This window comes from Lissotriton vulgaris, chromosome 1_1 (genome assembly GCF_964263255.1).
Source record: "Lissotriton vulgaris chromosome 1_1, aLisVul1.2, whole genome shotgun sequence".
NCBI classification, from domain to species: Eukaryota; Metazoa; Chordata; class Amphibia; order Caudata; family Salamandridae; genus Lissotriton; species Lissotriton vulgaris.
The window spans coordinates 1,004,671,947-1,004,697,671 of record NC_141685.1 but is presented as its reverse complement, the minus strand read 5'-3'; the positions used below and the strand labels follow the sequence as shown (position 1 = coordinate 1,004,697,671).

The window sequence follows — 25,725 nt, the reverse complement described above, 5'->3', positions numbered from 1 at the left end:
TGGCTAACCAATCCGCCAATGATAATAGGGGAAAAGAAATATATATATATATACATATATCTATCTATATCTATCTATCTATCTATCTATCTATCTATCTATCTATCTATCTATATATATATATATATATCCACCAAAACTCTCCTCGTTAACAGAGCCCCAGACCCTGACAGGGCGGCTTCGTCCAGCAGGAAGGAGGAGTCCTGCTTTAAAATCCACCAACATTTCTGCACCAGAAATGAGACGACTCCTGTGCGAAAGGAAACTTAAAGCTCTTTATTTCAACCTTGGAGACAGGCAGGCAGTCCACCATAAAGCACTCGGCCATAGTCCTAACGCGTTTCAGCTTATCCTCAAGCCATGGTCACAGGTAGCCATTTCATCAAACACGGGTCACATGCTTCTTAAGCATAGGTCAGACTACCGGATTGGTTGTAGTCCACCAATTACTGTGTCCGTTTTTGATGAGAACATTTTGAAATTTAAAAGTATTTCCTTTAATTGCATTCATTTGGAATCGTTATCAATGTTTCTTCAAAGCAGTTCTTAAAATATTCACTATTGTGATGAATTGTGCATAAATAAATCAGTGCCAAAGACTTGCCTCGTGCAGTTTCACTCTCCACTTGCGTGCTTTTAGTCCCTTTAACACTATCCCGGCCTTCTCTTCCTCCATTGCTTACCCTCGTTCCACGTCTTTCTTTTCCTCCAATGCTTCCCGCGTTCTCACCCTCCTGTCATACCCTCCTACATCTCCTTCCATAGGCCCTCTTTTTCCCCAACACATCTTGCCTCTGCTTACCCTCTTTTTCTCTCTTTGTATTTTCTCCTTTCTTCCCCTACAATTTCTCTCACCTTATTTCCTGCGTTCTCTCCCTCCCTCTTCCCATCAATTCGTCTTAACCCATTTATTTAACCTCTCACTGCTCCTTTCTCTCCCTCGTGCCTCTTCTCTCGCCTCCCACATAACTGGTATAGTATCAAGAGGAGGGTTGACCCAATAAAGTCACTGGGACCTGGGTGTCTAGCATTAAAGAGAGGGGGTCCCAGTAAGGAGAAAGTAATTTTGGAAATAAAGCAAATGATTTCTTTATTGCCTATCAGACATTGAATTGACATTACTGTTTGATGAATACGTGTTTTTATTCGCACAATCCCTCCTTACACTACCCCCACGACTGCACATCCTCCCTACCCCCAGGGGCACTCATACAACTGTTATTTGTCAAATTTGGTTTTGATTACCTTCTCCTATAATGTGAATAAAACATTATAGATGCATTTATTTTCTCATTTGCTTTCCCACATAACTGGGGCTCCTCTTTTTATTACACCTTGCTTCCTTTTTTAGGTCTCGACCTACAGCATTGCTTTAGCAATGCTTGTTTGTCGAGATTCTAGTAAGGCGTCTGAAAAATCTCCCCAAGCTGCGAATTATACACAGTTCATGTGAGCCAGGCACGTGCACATCACCAGCCACATTGCACATCGCACTCCATACACCATTTGTCTGTGACTTCAAAGCAAGCCTCTCCCTGCCCCCCCCATCAGACTTCAAAGCAAGCCACCCCCCCATCAGACTTCAAAGGAAGCCGCTCCCCCGCCACTTTTGGCGCCAAGCGATTTTTTCTTTTATAGACTGTTGCTAGAAGCTGGCTTCAGTAACAGCTGTGTCCCCTGGCCGGATGTGTCTGCACAGACCAGCTGCTACTCCCCTCTGTCTGGTGTCTCTCAGCTGAGTAAAAGTCTCTTATCACAAAGGACGTAGCTCACACAGAGAGTCTGCTTTAAACATCCCATTCCGTAATACACACTGCTACAAACGCCGGATCGTTTTCTGTTTAGCCATGACATGTTGCCAAGGGACAGTCATTGCAATGGTTGTCTCCTGCTATGAAATGGGGGCTGGTCTGGATAGAAAACAGACTTCTGTGGCAAGTAGAAAGGACCAGCAGAATGCGGCAGCAGTATGGAAGTCTGTGCACTTTCAAGCACGCAGCGCAGATATTCTGTCCGTTAGTCCTGCGTATTGCACCACCCGAAACCTTGCAGTCAAATTTCGGCCTTCACATGATTTTTGGGGAGTAACTTGCGGATTTAAAAAAAATATATATTTATGTTTGGCCCGGCCGCGTGGCCAATGCTTGTTGTTAAAGGGCACCCATGCCGCACTTTCAGTTTAATGGCGCGGGTGCCGTGATTGCTTTGAGGTGTCATGCGCAGCCCTTCTCTGGCACACGCAATGCTGCAGGTCGCCTTATTTAAATTGACAATGTATTTTTTTAAGCGCACCCATGCAGCCCTTTCTTAGGGCCCCTGCATCTCCACTCTGGCTTTTTTTAGTATCCCCCCCTCAAAATTTGGCTCTAGTTGCGCCTCTGTGCCCCACTGCACAGCATCCATGCCCCCTCCTTCGGTGAGTACCAGTATTTGTGCTCAGAGAATGGGATTCATGAAAGCTGCAGGGGATGCCTGCGCTCCTCGTGGTACTCTGTGTCAGACTAGAAGAGGATGCTCTTTGTGAGTGGTGGGCGTGGCTTGCTGGTTGTTGCCTGGCTACAGGATGACGCCTGTTAACGGTGCGGAGTCTTGTTATCCGGCATTGGTGGGTGCATTTGTTTTACTTATGCACCTGTTTTGCAGCACTACAACCCCCATTTAGGATTGCTTTCTGGTGTAAACCCTTGTTCCCCACGCCTAGAAGCCTCTGTACTGCAGGCCCCATCATGCACTCAATGCAACATACACTTCAAATACCACTCAGTGCCACATAATTACACAGCACTCAATGCAACAAACACCAAATACCACTCAGTGTCACATAATTACACAGCACTCAATGCAACATACACTTCAAATACCACTCAGTGCCACATAATTACACGCCATATAATTACACTACGATCAATGCAACATACACTCCAAATAGCACTCAGTGCCACATAATTACACTCCACATAATTACACAGCACTCAATGCAACATACACTCCAAATACCACTCAATGCCACATAATTACACGCCACATAATTACACTGCACTCAATGGAACATACACTCCAAATACCACTCAGTGCCACATAATTACACTCCACATAATTACACAGCACTCAATGCAACATACACTCCAAATACCACTCAGTGCCACATAGTTACACTCCACATAATTACACAGCACTCAATGCAACATACAATCCAAATCCCACTCATTGCCACATAATTACACGCCACATAATTACATAGCACTCAATGCAACATACACTCCAAATACCACTCAGTGCCACATAATTACATGCCACATAATTACACAGCACTCAATGCGACATACACTCCAAATCCCACTCAGTGCCACATAAGTACATGCCACATGGTATACACCCGTTACAACGCATCTTTTACTCCGCACTACCATTACAACGCGACTTTTACAACGCATACCATTACAACGCATTGCGCTGGGGGGCGCTCTAGGATAGGGAATAAGTATAATTTACTATCCAACACCTTCCCTAGGGTCCACGGGGACTGGAGTTAGAATAGTAAATTATACTTACCACTATCCAGCACCTCAAAGCGCTATGCGTTGTAATGGTCGCGTTGTAACGGTAGGTAGTTGTAATAGTATGCGTTGTAACATGGTACATCCATGCCACATAATTACACTGCACTCAATGCACATTACACTCCAAATCCCACTCAGTGCCACATAATTACACGTCACATAATTACACTGCACTCAATGCAACATACACTCCAAATACCACACAGTGCCACATAATTACACGCCACATAATTAAACTGCACTCAATGCAACATACACTCCAAATACCACACAGTGCCACATAATTACACAGCACTCAATGCAAAATACACCCCAAATACTACTCAGTGCCACATAGCTATATGCAACATATTTACACTGTACTCAATGCAACATACACTCCAAATACCACTCAGTGCCACATAATTACACACCACATAATTACACTCTACTGAATGCAACACACACTCCACACAATATCACTCTATCTATCTCTATCTATCTATCTATCTATCTATCTATCTATCTATCTATCTATCTATCTATCTATCTATCTATCTATCTATCTCACTCCATCTATCGGCCTCACTCTATCTATAGGCCTCACTCTATCTATCGGCCTCACTCTATCTATCTATCGGCCTCACTCTAACGATCTATCGGCCTCACTCTATCGGTCTCACTCTATCTATCTATCTATCTATCTATCGGCCTCACTCTATCATCTATCGGCCTCACTCTATCATCTATCGGCCTCACTCTATCCATCTATCTATCGGCCTCACTCTATCTATTTATCTATCGACTTGACTCTATCTATCGGCCTCACTTTATCTATTGCCCTCACTCTATCTATCTATGTATCGCCCTCACTCTATCTATCTATGTATCGCCCTCACTCTATCTATTGCTCTCACTCTATCTATTGCACCACGACAGCATCACTCAGGGGCACCACAACATCACTATGCGCTACCACAGCATCACTGAACGCCACAGCATCACTCGTCGCCACCACAACATCACTCAGCGACACCATAGCATCAATATGTGCAATCATTCAACAACTGGTTCAAATATGTTCTCTCAATGTTTCAAGCTTTATTACAAATGTCACAAAAAGATGTTAATATTTCACTTCTGTTCTTGGATTTTGTTCATAATAAAATACAATGAACATAATCTTCACAAAAGTTATTTACAAAAGTTTAAGGTATTGCCATTATAAATTAAAATAACTTTTTTTTAAAGTATTAATTATTAAAAAAATTACAAGCCATTGTTATTTGTAATATGAATACATCCAAGTCATGTAAATACAACACATATTGCGTTACAAATGCTATAGGTGTCACATTTGCGAAAGTTAAAACTATTGGCATTGTAAATGACAAAGCTATTAATTTCACTATTTTCAAAACCAACACATAAATCAAAAATGTGTCATTTACAATACCAATAGCTCAAACTTTCCTAATGCGAGACCTGTTGCATTGCAAATGCTTGTTTCCCTCTTTCGCTCCGTTTCGCTCTTCTCCCCCTCGTTTTATCCTCTCCCTCCTTCTTCTCTCACCTCTTCTCATACCTTTCCCTGCTCACCCCCCTTTGCGCTCACATTTTGCTTTTTCTCAGAAGCGTTTGATTCCCATTTTAGCCCGGGAAGAGCAGAGAGGCCCGCTGCCTTTGAAGGTGGCGCTGTATGCGGCCCTCGGAAGGAATCAATGAGCCGGACGGGGGGGGGAGGGAGGGAGGTGTATGAGGGGTGGGTGGATGGAGAAAGTGCGGAGGGGGCCTGCCTGCGCGCACCACAAAGGAAACTCACCTTTCCCTCTGCTTCAGAAGATAAAGCGCTCATTAAGTGACATTTTAACAACAGCACAAGATTATTAAAAAGCGCACAGAACAAATGGCGACATCACGGAGCAGCTGCTTTGAAAAGAACGCCCTCCGCGGGGATGTTGTCTAAGCAAATATCTGGCATGCTGTTATTCAACATTCACAGAAAACAGGAGCCTCACACATATGGTAATGCGGTGTTTTTTGGGAAGGGAGGCGGCTCCGGGAGATTGGGTCATTCTTGTGTTCACACAGAGCAGGTGCAGGGCGGCAGGCGTGCAAGCTTCCCTCAAGCACACAGAATCAGGGCCCAAGTCCTGCAAAACGAAGTGGGGGGGGGGGGGGGTCTAACCAGGTTGTATGCAAGGGAAATCATGACGCGTGATATCACAGCTCATGCTGTCACGGTGCTTGACATTGCATGTGACATCCCTGGAAGGGACCTCACTGGAAGTTACATCACAAGAAGTGACATTATACTAAGACCGCGCACATATAGTTATCAGGTATATCATGAGTACATTTAAACGCAGTATGAGATTTAACAAATGAGATTAGGTGTCGGGGTTGTGCCAAAAAAGTAGTGCACTCCAGACGCAAAATCTGGGCCTCAACTAATACATTCATTTTTTTAAGCCCTGCCACAAAGAAATTGTCAACAAGGAGAAGCAAGGCAGTAGATCTGTTAAGCTTAATTGGTTGCAACGTCTATATTTTAAAATATTTGATTGGGTTAAGGCACCTGCTGTAAAGGTTCCAGTAAATCCCAGGCAGGGGCGTAACACAGGCCCCCGCAGCCCATGCGGTGCGGGGGGGGCCCTAGCTCCAAGGGGCCCCCTCGGCACCGAACTCTGGGCGGGAGAGCTCCTGATTGAGCCTGGAGGGGGCCCCCCTAAGTACCTTGCAGAAAGGCCCCCTCACTTTTCGTTACGCCAGTGATCCCAGGGAATAGTAATAATGGTGAGATAACACTGGAGTTTAACACATTTGTTGGAGAGATCTGTGTTTTGTGAAGTCCTAGATTTGTATCAACGTAATATAAGGTTAATGTGTCTCCTGTAAAGCCCACCAAGTAACATGAGGTGACAGATTTTTATTTTATGTAGATAGTATAGTGGGTTAGGGTTTTTAACACTCCTGTCTCACGTAACTCATCTTATACATTGATTTACATATGCACATGATTTATTGTCAATGTATATTGTGTATGTTACGTAAAGAGCTCCGACACCCTGCATTAGGTTGCATAGCGCTATCAAAGAAATAAAATAGTGCTATTTAAATTGTTATTTCTGTAAATGCTGGGACAGACCAACACATCTGACATTCTTACAGTGCATGCATTTCATATATAAAGGGGCTGAACAAAGGCGAAAGCATGCCTCCTTTAAGTACCTGTCAAGAGATAACAACCGGTGTGCCTTTGTTTCCCCTCTGTGGCATTTACATGTAAGTGTGAGGTTCCAGGCCGCCTACAGTCAGGATATTTAAGCAAAAGGAGGCCTGCTGGCCCCTTAAATTCGTCCCAGCTGGAGGTGAACATGAAAAGCCCCCTCTCTGGCTGCACGCTAATGCTGGGAATTGAAAGCAGACAACATACAGGCGCTGCTGAACGTTTCCCGGTGTCTTACACCAGGACAAGTTCAGCATTTTTCTTTTGGCCCCCACTTCATTGGCAGGGGGGACAGCATCCAACCTGTGAAAAGAGTGGGTGGACGCCGTATACCTACGTGTACCCCCGACTCGGTCCCCTGCACAGAACCATATGTACATCCCAGGCAGCAGCAGTGCAAGCTTCTCTAGCACACAGACCAGGGCACAGTAGTTTTGTATTGCAACAGTAATAATCCGCTTACTACCCATATGTGGCAGTTGAAGCTCTTGCCGTCATGGATGGCAGTCTACACTGTGTAATGTGTGCGGTTCCTGTTTTCTTCCTATGTGGGAAGTGTTTCCATGTCATGCGTGATGACCACTGTTGTGCAGGTATCATGTTATGGGATGCAGCGCTTAGCAGTGTGAAGGATGAAGAAGTGCGAGAGAGAGGCACACAGCTCTGGCACCAGCGATGCATTCTTTCATAGACATAGAGGTCTCTGACACAGACAAAATACAAATATATATCGCTGGGCTGGGGTGGCTCCTCCGTTTCAGCTGAGGAACTTCGCCCACTTAAATGCCCCCCAAAGCCCCAGATATGAAAAATAAAATGGTAATTCCTACTGTTTTATTTTTCATTGTCTCGTCCTGAATCGAGTGTCAGGACGGGGCGGGGTCTGCTGAGTGGCAGCAGGGAGGAGTGGTGGACAGAGGGCTGTCTATGCACTATTTAAAGTACGCATGTCTCTTTACCAGCTGTCTTGCAACAGCCAGCCAAACATGAGCACTATAAACATCTCAACCCAGAGGTCTTTAGCCAGCTAGGTTGAGAGCAAGTGCAGGTCTCCAGTGCGCTGCGGAGCACCGAGAGAGGCTGTTCCCACCAACCAGGGCGCTGCTCTCATGCTGCTCAAAGGGGCGGAGGTGGTGGCAACTGCATGGCAATGAATGGAAGATGGACATGACTGGGCATAACGAATTCTATTAGGCAGAGCCAGGCACCTCAGCCTCACATGCCAGTGCCCCATGCTGGGTTCATTTTCACAGATCAGATGATGATCTACACTGCACACTGGGGCAAATGCTTGTGCCCTGAAAAGGGCAGGAAGTTGAGCGTATAGAAGTCGGACACCTATGGCTGTTACCTGTGGTGGTCAGAAAAGGCTAAACTTTTGAGAACCCCCTTTTTTTAACAGTGTGAAGCCGGTCCAAGAGCAACTTACAACAGAACCAGACTACAATACACATTTTTATCACAGGATGTTGAGCCGAAGCCGGATTTGCATGTGTTTACACACATTCCAGGGTCACCAACTCTAGCCCCTAGATCAAATCTTCTCCCTTGTAGTGATTGCCATGATCTTTAGAAGCTGGAAAAGCTAACATCAGAAAACTAAGTAGAATGATTTACTTGACCACAAACACACTCTGCCGCCTACAGATAGATGTTAAAAGTCAACCTTCACAGTTCTTTCAGAGTGAAAGCCACTAGTCTCCCTCTGAAGCACATCCCATCAAATAGAACATGTTTACTATCTCATTGCAGACGGCTAACTTTGAGTGAACATAGAGCGAGCTTTCAGCCTCGCCTTTGCTTGTGATTCAGTGTAGTGCTTTATGAGAGAATAAAAAAAGTGTGGGAGGTTCCCTAAAAGGGCCAAAAAAAGCATACTTAGGAATACTATCCAAGAGGCATGGCCTACGTAAGTAAAGGTGTGGCTTAAAAGATGTAAACTATAATCCTGCATTTCAAACAGCATGCCCCTGACTAGTATTTGAGTGCCTCTCTGTTAGTTTTCTGTTATTGCGTTTAGACACAATAGAACAACAAACCCATGCATAAAAAAATGCCCAATCTATTGGCTTTGCCAGTGCTTGTTAGAAGTATCAGAAAAATAAGGAACAACAGTGTTGTCGTTGAGAATAATTAGAATTGAAAGTATTTCCATTCTGAAACTAGGAGAATGTGAATTAAACATTACTGAGGTCTGTGGACTGGGTTGTGGTCTTCAGTGTCTCAGTCACTCCTGTTCTCCCCTTCACACTATTTTACTCTGCAGTCTCTCACTTTAGTAAACACTTACATTCTTTTTCTCCTGGCATCTTTCTGACTATCCTCCATCTGTATCCCTCAGGTATCATCTCTTTCCTCTTCAGCACTGTCTTTCACTGTCTCCTTCTGCATGTTTTCCTTCCATCTCCTCCACTTTATACCTCCCCACACACAGCCCACCCACTCACCTGTAAGCACTGCATTTTCTCTTATCCTTTGGTGCTGTCAATGTTTGGACAGTTAGGTGTGTGCTTCTGTCAAACATTTCCCCCATAGAAACACAATTACAAATAGCACATATGTGACAACCACTCTGTGCACTCTGCGGAGAGGTTACGGATTGGATGTGCATGTATCCTGAATACCTTTATGACTTACAGACACTGTGAGAAACTCGCAATGCAGTGCCTTCATCCTAAGCTCCTGCGCTCTCTGTCGATGACCCTCATAAACACCAACCCTCAACCTGACTTCACACAGACACCTATGGCTACTGAGTACAACGTATTCATTAAACACAAGTAAAGAATAAAACGACAGAAAAACAACACATGCAAAATGCAAATACTCTTAACCCCTTCCACGCTCATGACGAGCTCAGCTCGTCATGAGTTACGCCTGTCGTACGCTCATGACGAGCTAACGCGGCTTTTTGAAAAAGCGCACAGCGGGAAAACCCGCAGCGCGCAAGGGGTTAAGGAACACAAGATGACGTAACACTTGAAATGTAAATAGGGACTGCATTACTGGCAGGGATTATAAAGTAGAGTATGAGCCTTTGTTTAGAAATGGATCAGTGGTTTTCCCTGTAAAGTAAAGGACAAGTATTGGGACGGAATGTCACCTTCATGGCTTTGAGTGCTCGACTGCATGACGTCTGGTATCTTGTCTTTTGATTTGGGCACTAAGCTCATGCTAATATAGAGGTAGTGCAATGGCCTAGGCGATGTGAGGTCCATGACCTGTCCTGTAACCTGGAGGGTGCACCAAGCCTGCCCTCAGAGAAAACAGCAAACTACTACCCCTCTCACAGGTTTATCACTTAAAGTGGCGGTGGCAGTGCAACATCTTTTATGATGAAAGTGTGACCAGAATTTTCTTTATTATGTCAGCAAAAGTGTGATCTACAAACCCCTCTCCTGCAGTTATATGAAGACCCCGGCAGCCCATGTACACGTGTGTTCACCGAGTGAGTGATGCTTGCATGGAAGTCAGACTCTATGTATGTGAGAGTCTGGATGCTTAAGCCATTGGGATCCATTTTCGAAGTCCTTGGATTAGCATGCCCCAAGGTAGAAGATGACAATAGCTTACCCATACATAGAAGTGTATTGCCTGCATTCCTATGACTAGAGGGTGAAGATTCAGATACTGAGGTGGGGAGGAAGGAGACAGGGGTACCATTAGAAATTCCATGAAGAACTTATTATCAAGGCACTGCTGATTAGTTTGTCCCGAGGACTGTCATTTTGTGGATGGTAAGGGTGAGCAGTCCGTGGTGGGAATGCAGTTTCTGTTGTTTAAGTTCCTTTTCAGTGGTCCCAAAAGGATCCAGGGGGTCAGTCATACACATCTGAGAAAATCATCCCTACAGATCCTAGGGCCCCTTTTGGACCCGCTGAAGTCATGCGTACCTCTGTAGTGATACTAAAGATTCTTGAAATGGTTGTGCTCTGTTCTCTAACTTTTTTTGGTCTGATGATAACCCTTTATTGGTATCTGGATTGAAATGCCCTCGACAATCATCAGTTGAGAAAGATCCTCATTGATTGACCTTGTTGGGACTGAGAATCAAATTTGATTGGACTTTGAAAATGTCTTATTTCCAAATTTGCAATCCCTGATTGGGTCTCTCCGCTGCTTCTTTTGTTTTTATTCTGATCAACTTTTTATCTTTTGAGCTGTAGTTGCAAGAATACTTTGAGCACTGTGGGGCAGATTTACAAGAAACTGACGCATCTCTATAGATGCACCAGTTTCCCTGAAACTCCATGCAATACCCTTTTGCCCCATGCAATACCCTTACTCCGCCATGGATGCACCATTTTGGAATAAAAAAAGAACAATTGATGGACAGAATGCAGAACAATGTCATACATTCAACCCAGTACAGAGATCTGGGCCTAAATCCATCATTTTTTTGCTCACCATGCCATTCCAGTTTGGACCCAGCCATATGCAAATCAGACTTGACCCTGCACCCAAAGGGAACAGTCCAGCCCGAACTGCCAGGCCAGGTCTCCCTGGACTGGAAACAAGCATCCTACGACCGGTTTCGGGGTTTCACCCCTCTTCAGCCAGGATAGCTTGACTCCAGTGGCATGGAGAGCACGGGACCCACGTCTGGGCATATCTGTCCCACTCGGGGTGACAAATGCAAAAATAACAATTGATGAACAGAATGCAGAACAATGTCATACATTCAACCCAGTACAGAGATCTGGGCCTAAAATCCATAATTTTTTGCTCGCCATTCCAGTTTGGACCCAGCCATATGCAAATTAGTCTTGACCCTGCGCCCACGGGGAACAGTTGTGTCTGAACTGTCAGACCAGGTTGCTTGTTTCCAGTCCAGTAAGGATCTGGCTTGGCAGTTCGGTCTGGACTGTTCCCATGAGGCACAGAGTCAAGACTGATTTGCATATGGCTGGGTCTAAACTGGGGTAGCATGGTGAGCAAAAGAACGATGGATTTAACCCAGTAACCGGTCCCAGGATGCTTGTTTCCTGTCCAGTAAGGGCCAGGCTTTGCAGTTCGGTCTGGACTGTTCCTAAGCGGCACAGGGTCAAGACTGATTTGCATATTGCTGGGTCTAAACTAGGGTGCCATGGCGAGCAAAAGAGCAATGGATTTAACCCAGATCTCTTGACTGGGGGTGACTTTCTGATTTATTCAGCATTCCGTCCATCATTTGTTTGTGTAGCATATTTAGAATATGGCGCACCATGGGGCAAGGATTAACAGATGCGTCAGAAATTCTGACACATCTGTTGGCCCAAAAGTCACGCATTGCTGAAATCATGTCGCGAGCACGAGGCAACTCCAGCTCTCTTTGGGTGGCATCCCTGTGGGCAAGGACAAGTATAAAGCAACTGGTTGATTTTCGATAATTGGTCCTAGTTTGACAAATAAGCATAGGCCAATAGGTCTTATCTATGCAATAGCTATTGCTTTTGTCAATGTCTTTTAGCCATGTTGTACAGCAGCGCCGCTGCCTTACAGCATGGCTGACAGGGAAAGAAACACTATGATACAGCCAGCACTGGCTGCATCTTAGCTTTCTTTTGTCTGATGGGAGGGGCTGCACAAGGAACAAGACTGGAGGCAGGACAAGCAACACATTTCAAGAGGGGTGGAAAGGACAAGGCAAGCAACACAAGCAGGAAGGGTGTGGGTGGATGGGGCAACCAACACAGTGAGGGAGGAGGAAGGCGGGAGAGACGGGTAACGATGACGACAGGGCACCACCAACAATGTGGAACGGGGTGGGTATGGAGAAAAGAAGGCCTGCAAACACATGCACTCTTCTGGAGTGCTGCAATTAAAAGAAAAATGTAGCTGCACACGCAGACGGAGGAGACTGAGCAATGAAGAGGTACTTGAGCCATGCTCCAGGGGAAGGAAAAACATACTGAGAGAGGAAGTGAAACTGGTATGTGCTAAGCACAGAGAAGCAACGAAATGAGAGGGACGGTGAAGCCAACCAGACGAATGCAATGAGCAGCCTCTAAGCTCCCAGTAAGTAAACAAAATGTCTTATTAGCGACCGACACCGAATGCGCTGCCTCAGGTGAGACCTAAGAACTGAAAGAAATGTAATAGTAGGACAGCTGACAGAACACCACCCAACATTCGCAAGTGTCTTCCAGTTATAGGTGTCAGTTGAGCTAAACTGAATGTGTGTTTAAAAAAAAAGATATATTGCACATCTAGTTGGTTTCAACAAAGATCACGTTCCTACTCCGGACCCTAGATCTGAAGACCACTTCTCCAGAATCTCCACAGATTTCAGGCACTCCAAAGAGGGGCGACCAGATGGTGTCAAGAGGATGAGGAACCTGATCACATGGGCGTCCGCAGGGGAGGGCAAGGGAGTGCGCTTGCCCCCCCCTGGGTCACCGGTCCCATTCCTTTTGGTCCGTAATGTTCAAGATTACAGCAGGCTGTTCCCCTGCGAGAAGCCCCAGGAGTTTAAATGATCTCTCACTTGGGGCCTCTCGCACTTCTCTTTGAACTCTAGTGGCTGCAGCAGCCCCTCCCCGACCTCGAGCAGACTGTGGACAGGCCCATTGTCATTCTCTCTGCTGCTGATCATCACTTAAAGAATGACAATGGGCCGTCTGCATTAAAAGTGCCTTGAAGGCGAGTGAGGAAGTTAAAATGTTGCCCCCCCCTGGAAGGCGAGTGATGAAGTTAAACGTTTGCCCCCCCCTGGAAACATTTCTGCGGACGCCCATGCCTGATCAGATACACAGTGGGTAGGAAGGAGCACTGTACAAGAGGCAGAGCGCAGAAAAAGGCTGCATAAGGACAGAGGAGATGGTGAAACTTCAAGTGTGACCTTAGTACATCAAAAATAAGTTATTCAAAGCATAAAATAACTTTGCGCTAAATGCGCTGTACAGAATACCAGTAAAATAACTGAAAAACGGCAGGGTAGACACTCTGAGAGCATTAGTGTTTGCATGTAAGGTAATAGGTTGGGGAGTGTTGTATGCATCCACTGCTTGCAGCAGTGCCGGCTATCCGATGCAGATGGTTGGCATCAGCACCATTCCCTCCCCTATGCACTTTCATATAAACCTGTTACTTGCAACATAATCAATTTAGCAACTTTTTAGCACAGATGATTTTTGTTGGCAGCAGCGCCACCTGCCTTTTACAATGAACAACTCATTTGACTTTCACAGCAACAGCGTCACCTAGCAGTTACAATGAGCATTGCGCTTGTGTTTGCTGTCTCTAGCGTAGCCTGTCCGTCACAATGAACAGTGCAAAATTGACTGACAACTGCAGTGCTTCCTGCATCATGTTGATTTACTTAGTTAACAGGTGGCGGCAGAAATACTCTCAATCGATTGCTATGAATAAAATATTTCTCTACAGTTTGAAGCAGTGGTATGTGCCAGCAGGACAGGCAAAATTGAAAACTTCCCACCATATTGCAGAAAGTTACTGCCCCCTGTGGTGGAGGAGTCCCCTTACTTCAACACACGATGGCATCTTCACATGATCTAAGATATTATCCCTCATTCACAGCTGTCTTGACACTTACGATTTCCCGGTGCGCCATCAGTACAGCAAAGTTGGTGAGGTGGCTGCAAGCGCAGGTGGTGTGGGTCTTATTGGTGTCCACCAGCCGACAACCTTGCGTTGACCAGTATCCCATCATGGAGCGCTCCGAGTAATTCCAGAACGAGCAGTTGGCGTTGAAGTGACTCTTGGTCTGTATTGGAAAAGCATTTAAAGATTTAATGGCCTTTCAAGTGCATAGTTAATACTATCAACTATGTGCAGGTGAATACATATAAATGTACACAGGATATGGGTGGCATTATTATAAGCTAGGAAGCAGTGGTAACAACAGCAGGCATAGGCTCCAATGTGACAGACAGGCAATAGGCATGGCCACTGGAATTATGCGGCAGGGGAGGGCCAAACTGTTATGTTATGTTATGTTAAATTGCATTTTTATAGCGCTCGGCTACTCTGAAAGAGTGTCCCGGCGCTTTCCACAGGCAACTTACAGTGTTTGATCAACATAACAGATAAAAACAGACCCCGATAGAGAAGAAAAAAAGAAAACCACCTAAACAGAGAGGTTAAAAAGCCACGTCTTCAAATTCTTCCTAAAATGAAGCAGGTTGGGGGTACTACGCAGTGCCAAAGGGAGCGAATTCCACAACTGGGAGGCCTTGAAGCTGAAAGAGCGCCCCCCAGTACGTGCCTTCCTCACGCGTGGAACCACAGCAGTGAAGAGGGATTCTGAACGCAGTGAGCGAGCCGGGCGATAGAAGACTAGTCTTTTTTTCAAATATCCAGCGCCTGAGCCAAAAAGAGCCTTGTGCATCAGGGTCATAGATTTGAAGACAATCCGCTTCCGAATTGGCAGCCAGTGGAGCGACTGCAGTAACACAGAAGCCCGTGCTCGTCTGTGCAGACCGAAGATTGCCCGGGCTGCCGAGTTCTGTGCCACCTGCAGACGCTGGACTAAGTAATCCGGAAGGCCTAGAAAAAGGGCATTGGCATAATCAAGCCTAGATCCGATGAGCGCCTGCACCGTAATCCGTCTGTGCTCCGCGGACAATAAGGGAAGAAACTTGCGGAGCATTCTGAGGATACCGAAACAGGTGCCGGACAGGCCAAGGATGTGCGCTCTCAGAGATAGTTTGTTGTCGAGCTTAACACCCAAGTTCTTGGCAACCAAGGATGATTGTGCCGGAGGACACATGGCAGCCGGCCACCACTGCCGCCACTCGGGATCGGAGGCACAGCCAAAGAAAAGAACCTCCGACTTGCTGGAGTTGGCCTTCAGACAATTTAGCTGAAACCAGCTGAAGACCCTGTCCAAGCAGTCCCGGATTCTCTCCCCATCAAATGTCTGATCTTTTTCACAAGTGAAGAGGAGTTGTGTATCATCGGCGTAGGACACGATCTGGGCTCCGTAGGCCTCCACCATAGCCGCCAGAGGGGACATAAAGATGTTGAATAATGTCGGGCTCAGCACAGAGCCCTGGGGAACCCCAACACCCAAAGGCGGCATCTCGGCTGAGCTCTGGGATACCCAGACCGTCTGGCGGCGGCCCTCCAGGAAAGATGTAAACCATCTGAGCACCGTCCCCCTTAGGCCGATGTCATATAGCCTGGCGAGCAGCGCCTTATGGGGGACGGTGTCGAAAGCCGCCGACAGGTCCAACATGACTAACATGGCCTTGCCACCCCCATCCAAGGTCTCCCTGATGATTTCAGAGACCTCCACCAGCGCTGTTTCCGTGCTGAAGTTCGGACGGAAACCGGATTGGGATGGGTGGAGCAGATTGTTAGACTCCAAGAAGTTTGACAAGACGCCATGAACATGTTTCTCGGTGATCTTGGCCAAGGCCGGAAGAAGTGAAATTGGCCTGTAATTGGCCAAGACCTCGGCATCAAGACCTGGCTTTTTCAGGAGGGGGATCACCATCGCCCTCTTCCAGGAGCGTGGGACACTCCCCTCACTCAAGGAGGCATTGAGGATCGGGTTAACCAGGGGATTCACCACTGCCGCCATCCCAGCCAAAAATTTGGCGGGGCAGGGGTCAAGTGGGGATCCAGATTTAAGACTGGCTAACAGAGTTCGGGACATGTCACTGGAGACAGATGGAAAGTCCTCCAGGATAGCCACAGGCGTGGCCGGTGTTCCAAGTCCTGTTCCAGGATCACAACAAGCCTCCGCCGTGCTCTCCGAGAAGGAGGCCTGAATAGCCTTAATCTTGTCGGTGAAAAAGATGGCAAGATCAGGCGCCCACGCATCGGGTGACACAGGCGGGGGTAAATAAGAGGAGGGAGAGGTGAACTCCTTCACAATCGTGAAGATCTCCTTGCAGGAGTTCGCTGAAGCCTCAATCCTCCTGGCGAGGTATTCCCGCTTGGCAGCAAGAATGTCGCGATGATAGGCCTTCACCGCTGATCGATAGGCAAGTTTGGCCTCCCCATCATATTGATGGCGCCAGGCCCGCTCAGCAACCTTACATAGGCTGCGAGCCATGCGTAGCGCCTCTGTGAACCAGGGCGCAGATTGCCTTTTCACCGAGGACCGGGGGGTTACCCTAGGAGCAAGGTCATCCAACCTCTCAGTCAGCCATTGCTGCAAGGCCTCCGTGTCTCTTTCCAGATCTCCCGAGAGAGAGCAAGGATGTTCCGTGAGCGCCTGCTCTAGCATGGCTGGCGTCACTCTATGTAATGCTCTCGATGCCGGTCTGGGCACCAAGGGGGCGCAAATGTCAGAGCGTCCTACCTCTAACACAGAGAACCCAATCAGCTTATGGTCCGACCAGAGCACAGGCCGCGTTTCAATGTCGACAATAGGGACAGAGGAAAACACTTGATCAAGGGTGTGCCCTTTCTCATGTGTAGGCCCCGACACAAACGGTGCCAGACCGAGCGGTGATGTAATGTCCAGCAATTTAGCCCCATCCGAATCGTCCGTGACATCTAGATGAAAATTGAAATCGCCTGCCAGCAAACAGTGCTGTGCAGACAGCGCCAGCTCCGAGATGGCTGTCTGTAAGTCCCCCCAAAAGGAGCCCACCGGACCAGGAGGCCTGTAAACTAACAGACCCTTGAGCGCCTGGCTCGGAGACAGTTTCAGCATAAAAGCGAGGGATTCAGAGCTCCCAATGGAGTTCACGGGAAGAACAGAGCAAGACACGTTCTTCCTAACCACCACCGCGACTCCGCCTCCCCTGCCCTTTGCTCTGTCTTGGCGGAAGATGTTATAGGTTGGAGGGATCGCAGTGAAGATGTCCGGGTTGGACGCCTCTCCTAGCCAAGTTTCGGTTAGGAGTAGGGCTGAATAATTTATGTTGCATGAAGATGCAAATTATGCGGAATAATGTGGCACACTTTGTGATCATATTACTTCTTTTTTTGTCATTTTTACACTTGTTAACACTGTCTGGCCTTTGGTTGCACCTCATTAGTACCAGTTTATCACCCAAATATAGCAATAAGCAACAGAAAGATGAACAGAAAATCTTTGCGCGGGGCCTTCCACTGTGCGGCAAAACATGCAGCTGCGTTTTAAGAAACTTTTAAACTATTTGAGGTGGAAACAAGTTTTTTGGGGTCAAATCGGCAGATTATGCAGCAGACGAGGAATTATGTGGCAAATATGGCAAATCTATAATTATGCAAAAAACAATGTGGCTGCATAATCGCATAATTTCAGTGGTCCTGGCAATAGGACATGGTTGTGTTGCTTTCAAGGTGTTCCCTGAACCTCACTTATTCTAAAAAATGCCTGCAGATTCTGCGCTTGGCGTTAAAGGTGGATTAGGACCTCCAAGCACCGAAGAATTCACGAACCTAGGAGTCTTCCATACCTTCTCTCAAACTGACTGGAACGCCAACTTCTGGTAATTTTCAGCACTGTCAAACCCCTCACTGGGAATGTCTCGATAGGTCACAGTTGTCAATAAAAGCGTTGTGATCTCACAGCCATCAATGCAAAACGTTGTGACGTCACAGTCGTTATTGACAGCAACGTAATGCCATAGTGATCAGCAGAAATCTGTGTGAGGCCACGGGAATGAGCGCAAAGCTGTGGGATGGCACAATTTATAAGTGGAAAGACAAGTGAACTCGCACAGCCATCAGTGCAGTCATCAATGAAAGGTGTGTGATGATAATCTGCCTCGTGATGTCAGCCATCACTGCAAAGCATGATGATGTCACAGTCCTCCTCCAAAGCTGCGTGATGTCACAGTGATGACTGGAAAGCTGTGCGGGCTGGCAGACATGTATGGAAATCCTTGGGGCGTTGCAGTCACCAGTGGAAAGCCTGGGATTGCCACAGTCGAGACTGACAAACTCAGTGAATACGTTTGTCATCGGAGAGGCTTCTGACGTCTTACGTCACACCAGTCACTAAGGTGCCGTGTCCTTCATTGTACTTTAGCATTTGCATAAGGCTTCCCTACCACTCGCGAACACTCAAAGCAACGGTGATGTCAGAATCAGCAAATGAACCCACGATAGCATGCCCTATGGAATAAGTCTCATCAACAATTAACTGTACAATTTCTCTCACGTCAGTGACAAGTCCCGTGACGTCACACCCATCGATTACTAGCCTATAAATGTCACTCACGTGAATCACAGGCCATGTGACGTCACGCCCATACACTACTAGGCTCTACGTGTCCCTCACAGGAATGACAAGCCACGTGACGTCACGTCCATCCATGACTAGACTCTGAATGTTTCTCCCATCAGTGACAAACCATGTGACGTCACACCCACCCAACCTTAGCTGCTCTATATCACACCTTGTAATTCCAAGCCATGTGACTGCAGACCACACCTGCTAATTGAAAACACGGCCATGTCACAGTAGTAGATGCCAGAATTCCTGAACAGTACGCATCGGTGCCCGCGAGTCCTGTTACTCAGGCATTTGCCACGGCTTTCACAGGAGGAGGCCATTATGTCTTATTAGGGCCCCTCCCAGAATCCCTCTGACAATAGCTAAAAAGACGCGAGACAAACTAAACTTTTGTTGGTAATGCACGATTTCAGTGTCTTTACTTTTTTCACAATTACATTTTATTGGACATTTAGCACACATGCAATCAAGCAGCATTTTTTTTGTATATCGAGCGTTGCGGCATCCATTCTTCACAAGAGCACTTACATTTTCCTCTTCCTCCCACACACCACCCCATTCCATTTGTCTTCCACTATAAACGTCACCCTCCGTCAATCCGCGTCTTCCTCTACCCCTTCATCAATTCACATCTTTAATGCACTTTCTGGTACTTCCATTGATCTCGCGATGTTTACAGACTTCCCACGGAAGTCAATCATTACTGGCGGGAATCTCGCGCCGGATATCACGGTCACGCAGTTCAGGCAGAGAACTCCAAGCCTCGAGTCGTTGGGTGGGTTAGCTTTTTGTAATCTAAGACAAAATAGCAATAGGCGGGAAATGTCCCGTGCAAACACCAGTTCTCTCTTTCCTCCTTAGCCATATTTATTGGTAGCAATACCGGTTTATGTGTGTTTTTAGATGTAACCTGGCACCCGACCACAGACACAATAACCTGCCCGAAGCTCAGGGCGGTGGTTGCTAACATAACGCCGCTGCAAAAAGTGTTATTTCATCTCCCACCCCCTGAAGGTTACTCCTTTGATGGAAACAGAAGTCCTTCTGAGTATCAGCAGTGGTTGGATTGCAGCTAGGACCTTCCCAATATTGTGTACATCTAGCTAAGACTGTTTGTAAGAGTTCACCTTCAATGGGAGAGAGTAGAAGGAACCCTGCACACCTCAAGAGCAGCATGACTGTGCAAGGAAGGGGATACCACAAGGACACGTGGCAGGAGGCCTCTGAGTCCTAGCACTGCCTTATTCAAAGGCCCAGGTCTAATTGGAGAGAGACAACTTCCATTTGAAGAGAACATGCAGGGCCAATACTGTTTTAACACATCTTTTCTAAGTTGTCGGGCAGACATTTTGAAATGTAGTCTTCATCACTGACCATTCCCTCCTTTGTCCTTTATGTCTGGCATATACTCAGTATTAGTTTATCAGTTTCACATAATAAACAAACATTTGTTAATAATAATCACTGCCAAAGCCAATGGGTCTGGCAGCCTTTTGGTTTTTTAAATACTGGTTTTCTGTTTGGCGTGTTTTTTGCAAATATTTATTTTTGAACAAGGTGCTTGTCCTTCACTTATATAAATTAAAGCTTGACTAAAGGCAAAAATACTTATATTTGTCTCAAAAAGCACACATTACCATAGTAGTCCTTGACACTGAAGGAACTACTTTGAGCAGAATGCCATCACTCCCAGTGAAGTTAGCTAATGGCCTGAAGTGGGCTGACCCATTGCCCCATGCTGTAGTGGATGGAAGAACGTGTGAATGATACAATAACAGACCAATGGATGAAATGAGCTGTCTGAAAGCTTATATGTAAGTATATTATATATATAATATTTCTAAAATCAACAGGTCTTGTTAACGCCAGACCTAAAATTGTATACACATATACATTCATGAAGGGACTTTGGGTCTGCCCTTTTCATCCCCATTGGCCTGTTCAATTGTCATTCATATTGTCCTTCTTCCCTCCACAGCATAGAGGATGGGGCAACAGCTCACCCCACTTCATTCAGCCATTGGCTCACTTGCATTGTGATTGACAGTATTTCATCTGATCACAGACACAATTGCCTAAAAAGAAGTGCACTTCAGTGCCTAGGCTAATATGCTAACTATTTACTTTGGCTGTCCTTTTTTCGTACAAATTTCCACCCAATTTTCAGAGTGTCTTCTGTTTTTGAACTATGTCTTCAGGTTACAGAAATTCAAAGCCAATAGTATGTTTCCTTGCATCAATACAAATCATATGTTCCAGCGCTTTGTATTAAAAGTGAAACAGGTTTCCCCACCAGTTTGTTAAGGAGGCCCATCCTATTCTATTAATTATATATGCAATGAGTATTTTTTTTAAATGTAGAATTTTTATTGCAAGCATACAGCCACCACTTCAAGTGGTAGAATGTTTTCTTTTTCCCCATCCTAATATTTCTGTGGCATTGGCTTACAGTAAAACAATTAACATTTCTAAAAGCTTTCCAAGGCCTGAATTGCTTGCTTTCCAACACTCATTGGCTGTTTGCAGGATCAGCACTCTATCTTTCCTGGTACCCCCTGATTTATTTCAGGTTGGGCATAGTCGTCTCAAAATGTGATTTAATCATTGTCTACTGATGATCCGCTCACAGGAAGGTACCAGCAGCTGCCACACTGTAAACTGTGATTATCGTTTTTAATCGAACACTATGTATTGTATTGTTTGATTACAGTTCACTTTGGTAAAAAAAAAAAAAATAGAAGGTACTAGTCTGACAAAACCAGTCTGGTGAATCTCCATTCTCGCAGAGGCAGCCTCCAACGGGGACATAATAGGCCGGCGCCATAACCTATGCGAGCCCCTTCAACAGGAACCGTTTTTTTCGGTGGCAAAAAGCGCCAGAGAGTGGGAGAACCCCCCCCCCCCCACACTGCAGCCACCACGGCAGCACCAACCCCCCCCCCCCGGCAATGGGGGCCATCGCGCCATACGAATGGCCCAATGGGGGCGACAGACACGGGCCAGGGCAAGCTTCGCCGGGGGGATATAAGCCTGCCTTCCCCAGTTTGGCTCCTATCTTTGGAGCGGGGGAGCAGCACGGACAAATAACTTTTGACCCACCCACCTACACCTAACGAACAGCTATGTCGCAGGGCTGAGGAACAGGCATGACGTTAGCGGTGAACGACGGGGAGAATAGTTGGTACAGAGGCACACCGGAGGGCGGTGTGCCGGGATAGGACCACTCACCTTAGGATGCCTCACGGCAGGGCGAGGGGACCGAAGACTGGCAGGTAGGACCACTCACTTAAAGGTGCCTCGCGGCTGGTTGAGTCAGTCTACCAAGAGGGGGTAGCAAACTAAAACGGCACTCGCGGCCCAGCTCCGCCGGTTGGCAGGGCACAACCGAAGTCCAACAAGGTAGCGAGTTGGGCCTAACTCCGGGACAGTGGCTACACCCCCTTCACGCAGAAGAAAAAGCAAACCCAACCGAACTACCTGTCAGTAGAAAAGTAATTTTGCAAAGATGTGCAATAAATATGCGGATTATGATAACGCAAAAACATGCCACACTGCCATTGATAACGGACTAAACGTGCTACTGAGTACCCAAAAGAGATACGTGAATTCCTCATAAAAACTGCGGCCAGCAAATGACCACCACAAGAAATGTGAATGTTGGCTTGTTTCCAAAAAAGGGATACTGTGCCTGAGGAATGCAATTGGTGGGAGAGTGGGGCTGAGTGCGGGGGTTTTTGTGAACTAAGAAAATAATGAGCAACATCTTTGAAGAAAAAACAGTTGGTACCAAATCCCACGACCAGGAGAAATTCAAATTTCTTGTGATTCCTAAAATATGAGGGATTGTAAGAACAACATGTTTGTCTCAAAAGCTACAGAAGGAAGATTTGAACAGGAGCGGAAATACAGGTGTGAAGGGGAAGGGGTTACAGTAAAAGGGATGCGACTAGCAGGAGGAAGAAGAAAACGAATAATGGAGAGGAACCACCCACACAACAGCAGGTTAAGAGAGAAAGAGAATAGATGAATAGATAAGAACCAATGGTGGCATGGTGGCTGTCTCCTTACAAGTAAACTACACCTATATGATCCTCACAAAAAAGGGACTGCATGAAATGTTTTGAACTGTAGAACCTGAATAGGTTGGATTCAGCAACTTAAAAGGTTGTTCAGTGGAAAGCTGTGATTGCATAATTTTGACTTGTTACTTTACAATCATTGATGAATAGTGGGTTTATTAATTAGGCAATATTATCCACGGGGAGGGTACTCCCAGGTCGGTATTGACCGGGGTTGAGTCAGAGGGGCCAAGGCAACGAAGAAGGTCCTACTCCTCCACTCCAGTCAATAACTACCTGGCTTGCTCTCTCCTCGGGTAATTTTTGTATTCTAACTCAGACTCTTACATTTGTCAGTACAAATTGCTAAATTGTTTGTAAGACAGGATGTTTGTTTTTCATGGGATGATTTTGCTAGAAGGCTAGAAAAATACACACCTTGTGGATTTTTTCTCAGAGATTTTTGTGGCATTTAAATGCATTTTAGTGAATGCCTGGATATGAGGGTACCAACCGGGGTATACAGAAAGGATAACAGCAGATTTAAGTTACAATCCAAATTATGTATAGTGTACTGTGGAGAGTTCTAAGGTGATTTTAACCTGTGAAAAATGCTTATACTCAGGTCAGATTTTACAAACCATGATTGAGAGAAAGCGGCTTCCACTCATCATTTTCTCACAGAAATTAGGGAAGGTGCTCCTGAAGCTAAAATGAGGACACGTTTTCTGTAAATTCAAAATATCGTCCTCAGCTCTTCTGACATGCTGAGTAAAACATGTAATTCCAACAGCAGCAGCAGTATGTCATTATGTATTCCCAGTATGTATTCCCTGGGGTTCTAATGCACATAGTTCTAATATAGAACCAAAGCGCTAACATTCTATATTTATGACAAAATACAAGGGACTCCAGAACACAAGGTAGCTGGAATCAGAGCGGTAGAACTGAAAAATGTAAATAGATGAGACTGCTATAAATGAATAAAATGAAGAGTTTTATTTTGATATAGGAAGTATTGTCAGTGCTTTAGATAGCTAAAACGAGGACACAAATTTTGTAAAATTCTCAAATATCTTACTCATGCATGGTAGAAGTACGGTTTGGCATACTTAGTGAAACATGCATTACCTGCAGCAGTCTGACTGCTGACCATCAGTGTTCTACCGCAGCTTCACCAGAACTCTAATGAACAACTAGAGCGCTAACATTCTGTATTCAAGGCAAATATGAAGCACTCCTGGAGGCCATTTTATTTGGAATAGGAGCTGTTGACTTTAAATCCTCTCCTGTGGAGCAAGCTCAAGTATATGAGTGAGTGCGCGTGGAGGTGTTAATCCAGATATAAAACTGGTTGTTTAAAATAAATCCAAGGGGAAAATTTGAGTAGTTTTAGACATAATATATGTTTGAAGGGGCTCCAAATAGTTAAAGAGAGAGATTTCTACCTATGTCCATCATCCCCTTTCCACAGCTGTTTACTCAGGCTAGTCAGGTTCTGTGTCACTTAATACCTTCCTATTTTTAAAATGCTACCATTACTGTAGACATTGAAGATTTTCATTAGCTTCCATTTAAATGGATGTGAGTAGATCTTTTTTTAAAGGTGCTGGAAATTATTTACAGACAAATGTCAAATGTAATAGATTTGTGCTTCAAAGGGTAGCACAACTCTCCAAAGGAGTTGCTGTACGGACATTAACCATTTCCTTTTAGGCTGTTCACAATTCCTTTTGTCTTTAGTTGCATCTACCTGCAAAACATGTGCCCTGCATTCCAAATAATGTTTATTGTGAGTTTAAAAAACAATAAAAAAATCTAAAAATATATATTTATTGTCCATAAAAATGGTGAGCTGTATAACTTAAGAATAACTCCAGTCCACTTTAATTGATTACACCATTTTAAAATAAGTAATGCTGTAAATGAGATGGAAATTAAGTTTCGTACGTTAAAATAGAGTGAAAAGTGTCTGGACTATTCCATTTTCACACACTTGGAACCATATAAATATGTGATATAAAACAAATGGAAATGAACTTTTCAGACTCATTTCTTCTTAGGAAGTTGCAGCAGCAGAGATAGGGATATTTTCATGCACATATTTATCCTGATGCACAGGAAACTAAATTATTCCAAAGTTGTCTTTTCCAGCAGCATGCCACCCAGTGCAGATGCATTGTGTGTGCTTGGTAAATATTCTAGTTTTTTTTAAGAACTCTGTGATGTTCACAGGATACTGTTATGTAAAGAAGGTGTAGTGATATATAGGTTGTACTGTAACGAGGCTTGTCTCAACTACTATCTATAAATCTCCTGCGTAGATAGCAACCAGCTAGGAGCCAATCAAAATACAGCACTTTTGGTAATGTTTAGTTCTCCGAATTTCAATGCCAAATAGTGTAAATGCACTTCCATCTCGCTTCGCGGTATTATTCTCAATCACTGGGAAAACATTTTTTGCACGTTTGACTCTTAAGTTATACCTTTTTTCAAATATAGGCCAACAATTGAACACTGCACATGGTGGCTGCATTTGGACACCTCAAAGCACGTTTTGGCCACTGAGAATGAAGAAGACATTATGCTGTGTAGGGGTTCCATGTGCTATGCAAGGCGATAATGAATTATTTGTAGTTACAGAAACAAGCAGGCAAAGGGGGCAAGCCTGGGGGCAAATCTGCTTAAGCTTTGACAAAAGGGCTCACACTAGCAAACAGGAGCTTCTGGGAAATGTAGGGTTTTAGCCACCCTGCTTCTAGCGGTGACTTTAACAAA

The 25,725-nt window shown here is 45.4% G+C and overlaps 1 protein-coding gene across 1 annotated transcript in view; it reads right to left on the bottom strand.

The window, feature by feature from the left end:
- ADGRL1 (adhesion G protein-coupled receptor L1) overlaps positions 1-25,725 on the bottom strand; it is a 607,344-nt gene that overhangs the window by 77,261 nt on the left and 504,358 nt on the right. The window contains exon 13 of the mRNA XM_086961122.1: positions 14,303-14,473. Within this exon, the coding sequence (XP_086817248.1) occupies positions 14,303-14,473 (171 nt within the window). The remainder of the gene's footprint in view (positions 1-14,302; positions 14,474-25,725) is intronic.